General features: G+C 44.6%; 2 protein-coding genes across 2 annotated transcripts in view; both read left to right on the forward strand.

Annotated features, from left to right (window-relative positions):
- The window catches only part of efna1b (ephrin-A1b), a 351908-nt gene that overhangs the window by 248631 nt on the left and 94960 nt on the right, over positions 1–8317 (forward strand). The gene's annotated exons all lie outside the window — the stretch shown is intronic.
- The window catches only part of LOC140374565 (ephrin-A3-like), a 114390-nt gene that overhangs the window by 95305 nt on the left and 10768 nt on the right, over positions 1–8317 (forward strand). The window contains exons 2-3 of the mRNA XM_072461501.1: positions 4244–4536; positions 5433–5498. Of these exons, the coding sequence (XP_072317602.1) occupies positions 4244–4536; positions 5433–5498 (359 nt within the window). The remainder of the gene's footprint in view (positions 1–4243; positions 4537–5432; positions 5499–8317) is intronic.

Genomic DNA, 8317 nt, shown 5'->3' on the forward strand with positions numbered 1-8317 from the left:
ATGTGTGTGAATGTGTGTGAATGTGTGTGACTGTATATGAATGTGTATGAATGTGTGTGACTGTGTGTGAATGTGTGTGAATGTGTGTGAATGTGTGTGACTGTGTATGAATGTGTATGAATGTGTGTGACTGTGTGTGAATGTGTGTGAATGTGTGTGACTGTGTGTGACTGTGTGTGAATGTGTGTGAATGTGTGTGAATGTGTGTGACTGTGTATGAATGTGTGTGACTGTGTGTGAATGTGTGTGAATGTGTGTGAATGTGTGTGAATGTGTGTGACTGTGTATGAATGTGTATGAATGTGTGTGACTGTGTGTGAATGTGTGTGAATGTGTGTGAATGTGTGTGACTGTGTGTGAATGTGTGTGAATGTGTGAGTGTGTGTGAATGTGTGTGAATGTGTGTGAATGTGTGTGAATGTGTGTGAATGTGTGTGAATGTGTGTGACTGTATATGAATGTGTGTGAATGTGTGAGTGTTTGGGGCGTGTTGGTGGCACACTGGCGCCCTCATGCGGCGGTGTAGCGTTATTGCTTGTGTCAGCGGAGAAATGGGAGAGAAAATGAAACAAAATGTTTCCATTAAACTGAATGATAATGTGTTTATTTATTTAAGGAAAGGGGCAAACGGTGCATATTAATGAACATGTAAATGAATGTAAATATGCCAGATTATAGCTTGAGGCTGATCCACTGGCACAGGTTGACAGAGAGATAAACACATACACACAGTATTCACACAGACCATGCACAGCTGGACAGAAGCAGGCAAAAAGGATTGTGTCAGTACAAATATTTAACCATAAATAACCCAGATGGTGACCACCATTTGAACACAATTAATCCGTATTGCACATGGCCCCATTTTGCACTGAATCTGCATTGCACTGGTTTCTATTGCACTGATTTATTTTTGCACTGATTCCTATTGCACATGGGCAACTTTAAAACATATACATTTCTATATTTAATCTTTTTTTTTCAGAACATCAAAAATAAAACATACACAAAAAACAGAAGTGGGCAGGACCAGAGAGAATACAATATATGTATTAATCTCTCTCAGACACAATTTCAAATAAATTCTTAAACGTATAGATTTCTGTTCAAATGCCCTGTAAATAGAAGCACAAAAGTGTTGAAATTAAGGGTGATGACAATGGTAATCTTACAGAAATGTGCTAAAACGTTAAATGTATCAGTTGAGGTTTAGTAAGAGCTCAACGACTTCAGACCAACAGCCCTGACATCTTGGATCATGAAGTCCCTGGAACATTTACTCCTCAGGACAATTCTACCAGTGGTGAGGGAACAGCACACAGTTTGCCTATAAGGCCAGGAGAAGGACTGAGGGCGCTGTGGCCTACAGGGGGCATGTCCTACATCTGGACTCTCCGGGCACCTCACACACACAATACAACGACACAGACTTATACCAAAACTAAAGCAGCTCCTTATTCCATCCTGGCTCATTCACTTTATACACACGCCTTCCTCTGCAATAGACAACAGGCAGTCAGAGTCAACATGGCAACCACAGCTCCACTTACCACCGGAGTGCCACAAGGCTGTGTATTAGGTCTATTTGTGTACACACTGTATACCAATGACTGCACCAGTTCAACACCCTCAGTGTAATTAAAGGTCCCATAACATTCAAAATCGACTTTTCAGAGCTTTTAACCTTCTTACAGTGCTATTGGTACCTCATAAATGTGCCCAAAGTGTTTTTTTGATTGATTCCTGCAGTTTTTAGCTATAGAAAAGTCTCTCTCCTTCTCCTCGGATGAGCCCCAGACGGGGCATACTCACCAGGATGAGTCAGCCTGGTGAGTGCTGGAGCACGCTTCACTGTTTCAGCCCATCCTCCAGGAAGTACTCTGTACCTGTAACAGAGGAGGATATAAAAGCTGAGTTTACTGAGTCGATTCACAGATTGAGAATGACTCTTGGATGAAAATCAAAATGTTCAAACAATACAACTGATTTTTTTCACGAATGAGGGATTACACGACTCAACTAATCCGTTTAAAGACATGTTTTAACACATTTCTGATGGATTGACACAATATCTCAAAATCAAACAGGGACATTTTGGCATCTTGAAGCCGATTTATTGCTCAGTGTCCGATGGTTTGTGCATGATTTATGACTACAACGTCTATGTCACACATGTCTATGAGCAAAGAGACAGCAAGGAATCTGCTGTTACACACACACACACACACACACACACACATTACAGAGTCCCTGACATGAACTCGAGGCTTATCTTCTCTTCTTATTTGCTCTTTTTTGGGATTGAAGTTGATGTATGGGTTTTCTGGGGAGAGGGTAAAAGCGTCCGGTGGCATGTTGACGCCTGACTAGCTGCGCTCAGGTTGATGTACGAGCGCTGGGGTTAAGGGACGGTGCCAGAGAAGAGACGGCGGCCCTCGGGTGTGGGAGCTAAAGCTGGATGCCCCGGGTGCAGCAGAGGAGCAAACACAACACAGAGAGAGCGCTCCAAACGCATCTGCTCAGCGCCGTAAATAAGATGGAGGACGCGCGGTGGTTTGTCAAAGTGGCTCAGGACGACAGTGGACGAGGACATGCGCCAGTCCAGGTTAATGCGGCGTTCAACTGTTTCAAAGCTATTCCCACGCATTTCTACTCTCTGGGTTTTGAACAATGGTGGAAAGAGTACAGAATGTTTATACTCAAGCAAGAGTACAGTTACGTGGTTAAAATGTACTCGATTACATGCACTGCGGCCACAATTTATGCAAGAAAAAAGCTTTCAACAAGGTTTAAGTTTAATTTAAGATCCGATTTTTGTCCAAAACTTGATTAATTTAACAGTTTGAAGCTGAATTACGTTTTTTAAATGACAAACTGCATATTCTCTGAGCGTTGTCCAATCAGAGCAGGCGATGAGGTGATGTTTTGTGTGTTTGTAGGTTTAGAGAAGAGTAGATTAGTCTGTCATAAATTTATCTTTTCTCTTCGTTAGATTGTTGTTGTTAGATGTTAGATTTTATAACAGTTTATTGTTGAAAATAATTACAGATCTATGTGTGTACTTACATTATCAGATATTTTAATCAAGTGAATGTTGTTTTGATGAATCAATTAGTTGCTTGAATTGCGAAAAGCCCTTGAATATGAGATTTGTATTACATTTAACCAAGATAAAGTGATGCTGTTTGAGGACATCTTCATTGAATACAGACTAAAACACTAAATGTACACGTTTCCTGCATCGTTTTCATGTAATTCTTGCTCTGCATAAGTCATAAAACCTCTTCCCTCAGCACACGGCACGCTTTAGAGTCTGTATAGTCCAGTTAACGATGATCAATTAACCGAATAATCTGTGTGCGCTACTAATAACTTGATCAAATCCTTCTTGTATAAAATAATTTTCGTTCCATTCACGTTATTATTAGTCACGTCATCTTGATTTGCTTGGATACGTATCTAAAAATGTTGCCTGCTGTATTTCCTGGGACGTGAGATTGTCAGACTTGAAAATGATTGTTTTCCTCTCACCGCGCGTGCAGGGCAATAATTGACCTCCTGGCGCACAGTGAATTGTAAAGTTAATTATCGTTCATCTGCTTTGTTTGCTTCCATAATGTGTTTGTCACAAAGCGCTACTCGACAAATCACATTTCCCCCGTCGTTACATTGCATCCATTAACATTTGATTTCATATTAACTGATGAAAACCACAGGAAGAACATGCATTTCACTTTGTAAACGATTAGCAATAGTATTAACAGGTTTTATATATAATAGGATATAGAGATACACCGATATATGTTAGATCATCTCCAACTACACTGCTTTGTAGTACCGTATTTTAAGGACTATAAGTCGCACCTTTTTTCATAGTTTTGGCCTGGGTGCGTCTTATACTTATATTTATACTTGTACTTATACTCCAGAGCAACTTATATGTGATATTATTTGTTATTTTCACACTTGCAACTGCATTTCATACTCCAGTGCAACTTATATATGTTTTTTTCTTCTCTATTATGCATTTTTTGGCTGGTGCGACTTATACTCCGGAAAATACGGTAGATAATCTCAAACTACACTGCTTTCTTATAAGTTTGTGGTGAGTTTGTTGTAAATTAAAATGAGAAAATGAGACTAAACCCATCCAAAACTGGACTAAACCTTGACAGCGAAACGTACGAACCCAAACCGCTCTTTCCTCCGTCCACCAACCGTCCCGCGCTTTCTGTGTGTCCAGTTTGCGGCGGGAAGGCTACACGATGCAGGTGAATGTCAACGACTACCTGGACATCTACTGCCCCCACTACAACGACAGCACGCGGATGGTGGGCACGAGCGAGCAGTACGTCCTCTACATGGTCAGTTACCGCGGGTACCGCACGTGCGACCCGCAGCTGGGCTTCAAGAGGTGGGAGTGCAACCGGCCCCACGCCCCGCACGCCCCCATCAAGTTCTCCGAGAAGTTTCAGCGGTACAGCGCCTTCTCCCTGGGCTACGAGTTCAACGTGGGCCAGGAATACTACTACATCTGTGAGTACACGGATACCCGTCTACTTCTACTTATATTTGGAAGCGACAGGACAGTTTGTGTACATGTTTTACTAATGAATGTTGTGTATTTTAGTTACAGGACACGTACAGGATTATGATAAATGGGCTTTTCCTCTTGTTTAACCATGTTCTGACTTTGTGCCCTCATCAAAAACACACCTGGAGTTGCATTTAGCTTCATTCAGGCTAATTTGATGAATCTTGGTTCAAAAGTAATCTCCCCTCCGAGCGTCAAATGGTAATGGTTCTCAAGAGCCAGTTCAACGGCCAATTCACAATAGAAATAATGCTTAATATTGTTATATAAAGCGAATGAATGCGTTCTCTCACTCTTTCGAGGTCTCAATTGCACTATTAAAGACTAAATTGTATATATACTATTACTCAACATCAATATTATCTTTAATTATTTTAAAATATACATTATTTTAGGATTATTAAACACATGTATGTTTATAAGTTATATCTGTATATGTTTAATATCCATTGAATTTGTTTTATCGCTGTCATTATTTACTGTATAACACACAAATGTCAAGTAGACTTTTTCATCAACTATTTGCCACGTGTATAAGTATTATTATTATTCTCTTTCTTACTATCATTATAGCACAGTCCGTCTGAATTGTAATGATTCATTACAGCATTAGAAGGAATACATAAACGAAAAGTACAATGTTGTCAGTGTATTGTGTAACTTTTCTGGTGGAGCGTACTAGGTTTGTCTCTCCACAGACCTGACCTGTAACCTGTCTGACGGTGCCACCTGCTTGTCTCCATGAAAACACATTCAAAGTCCTACTGTGGGACATTCTTCTCACCGGAAAAGTTCACATTTGACCCAATATTATGAGTCAACATCTGTTTGTGTTTAGCCACGCCCACTCATCACCACGGCCGCAGCTGCCTGAGGCTACGGGTGTACGTCTGCTGCTCCACGGGTGAGGCGCTCCCTCTTCTCTCTGTCTTCACCTCCTCCACATCTGCACCTCCTTCACCTCCTCCACATCTTCACCTCCTCCACATCTTCACCTCCTCCACATCTTCACCTCCTTCACCTCCTCCACATCTTCACCTCCTCCACATCTTCACCTCCTCCACATCTTCACCTCCTCCACATCTTCATCTCCTCCACATCTTCACCTCCTCCACATCTTCATCTCCTCCACATCTTCACCTCCTCCACATCTTCATCTCCTCCACATCTTCACCTCCTCCACATCTTCACCTCCTCCACATCTTCACCTCCTCCACATCTTCACCTTCTCCACATATTCACCTCCTCCACATCTTCACCTCCTCCACATCTTCACCTCCTTCACCGCCTCCACATCTTCACCTCCTCCACATCTTCACCTCCTCCACATCTTCACCTCCTCCACATCTTCATCTCCTCCACATCTTCACCTCCTCCACATCTTCACCTTCTCCACATCTTCACCTCCTCCACATCTTCACCTCCTCCACATCTTCACCTACTTCACCTCCTCCACATCTTCACCTCCTCCACATCTTTACCTCCTTCACCTCCTCTACATCTTAACCTCCTCCACATCTTCACCTCCTTCACCTCCTCCACATCTTCACCTCCTCCACATCTTCACCTCCTCCACATCTTCACCTCCTCCACATCTTCACCTCCTTCACCTCCTCCACATCTTCACCTCCTCCACATCTTCACCTCCTCCACATCTTCACCTCCTTCACCTCCTCCACATCTTCACCTCCTCCACATCTTCACCTCCTTCACCTCCTCCACATCTTCACCTCCTTCACCTCCTCCACATCTTCACCTCCTCCACATCTTCACCTCCTCCACATCTTCACCTCCTCCACATCTTCACCTCCTCCACATCTTAGCCTCCTTCACCTCCTCCACATCTTCACCTCCTCCACATCTTCATCTCCTCCACATCTTCACCTCCTCCACATCTTCACCTCCTCCACATCTTCACCTCCTTCACCTCCTCCACATCTTCACCTCCTCCACATCTTCACCTCCTCCACATCATCACCTCCTTCACCTCCTCCACATCTTCACCTCCTCCACATCTTCACCTCCTCCACATCTTCACCTCCTCCACATCTTCATCTCCTCCACATCTTCACCTCCTCCACATCTTCATCTCCTCCACATCTTCACCTCCTTCACCTCCTCCACATCTTCACCTCCTCCACATCTTCACCTCCTTCACCTCCTCCACATCTTCACCTCCTCCACATCTTCACCTTCTCCACATCTTCACCTCCTCCACATCTTCACCTCCTTCACCTCCTCCACATCTTCACCTCCTCCACATCTTCACCTCCTCCACATCATCACCTCCTTCACCTCCTCCACATCTTCACCTCCTCCACATCTTCACCTCCTCCACATCTTCACCTCCTCCACATCTTCATCTCCTCCACATCTTCACCTCCTCCACATCTTCATCTCCTCCACATCTTCACCTCCTTCACCTCCTCCACATCTTCACCTCCTCCACATCTTCACCTCCTTCACCTCCTCCACATCTTCACCTCCTCCACATCTTCACCTTCTCCACATCTTCACCTCCTCCACATCTTCACCTCCTTCACCTCCTCCACATCTTCACCTCCTCCACATCTTCACCTCCTCCACATCATCACCTCCTTCACCTCCTCCACATCTTCACCTCCTCCACATCTTCACCTCCTCCACATCTTCACCTCCTCCACATCTTCATCTCCTCCACATCTTCACCTCCTCCACATCTTCATCTCCACATCTTCACCTCCTTCACCTCCTCCACATCTTCACCTCCTCCACATCTTCACCTCCTTCACCTCCTCCACATCTTCACCTCCTCCACATCTTCACCTTCTCCACATCTTCACCTCCTCCACATCTTCACCTCCTTCACCTCCTCCACATCTTCACCTCCTCCACATCTTCACCTCCTTCACCTCCTCCACATCTTCACCTCCTCCACATCTTCACCTCCTCCACATCTTCATCTCCTCCACATCTTCACCTCCTCCACATCTTCATCTCCTCCAAATCTTCACCTCCTTCACCTCCTCCACATCTTCACCTCCTCTACATCTTCACCTCCTCCACATCTTCACCTCCTTCACCTCCTCCACATCTTCACCTCTTCCGCATCTTCACCTCCTCCACAGCTTCACCTCCTCCACATCTTCATCTCCTCCACATCTTCACCTCCTCCACATCTTCACCTCCTCCACATTTTCACCTCCTTCACATCTTCACCTCCTCCACATCTTCATCTCCTTCACCTCCTCCACATCTTCACCTCCTCCAAATCTTCACCTCCTCCACATCTTCACCTCCTTCACCTCCTCCACATCTTCACCTCCTCCACATCTTCACCTCCTCCACATCTTCACCTCCTTCACCTCCTCCACATCTTCACCTCCTCCACATCGTCACCTCCTTCACCTCCTCCACATCTTCACCTCCTCCACATCTTCACCTCCTCCACATCTTCACCTCCTTCACCTCCTCCACATCTTCACCTCCTCCACATCTTCATCTCCTCCACATCTTCATCTCCTCCACATCTTCACCTCCTTCACCTCCTCCACATCTTCACCTCCTCCACATCTTCACCTCCTCCACATCTTCACCTCCTCCACATCTTCACCTCCTCCACATCTTCACCTCCTCCACATCTTCAACTCCTCCACATCTTCACCTCCTTCACCTCCTCCACATCTTCACCTCCTTCACCTCCTCCACATCTTCACCTCCTCCACAACTTCACCTCCTCCACAT

The sequence above is a fragment of the Eucyclogobius newberryi genome, unplaced genomic scaffold (assembly GCF_026437365.1).
Source record: "Eucyclogobius newberryi isolate DKJ021-1_F unplaced genomic scaffold, fEucNew1.0.hap1 SCAF_3, whole genome shotgun sequence".
In the NCBI taxonomy this organism is placed as follows: Eukaryota; Metazoa; Chordata; class Actinopteri; order Gobiiformes; family Gobiidae; genus Eucyclogobius; species Eucyclogobius newberryi.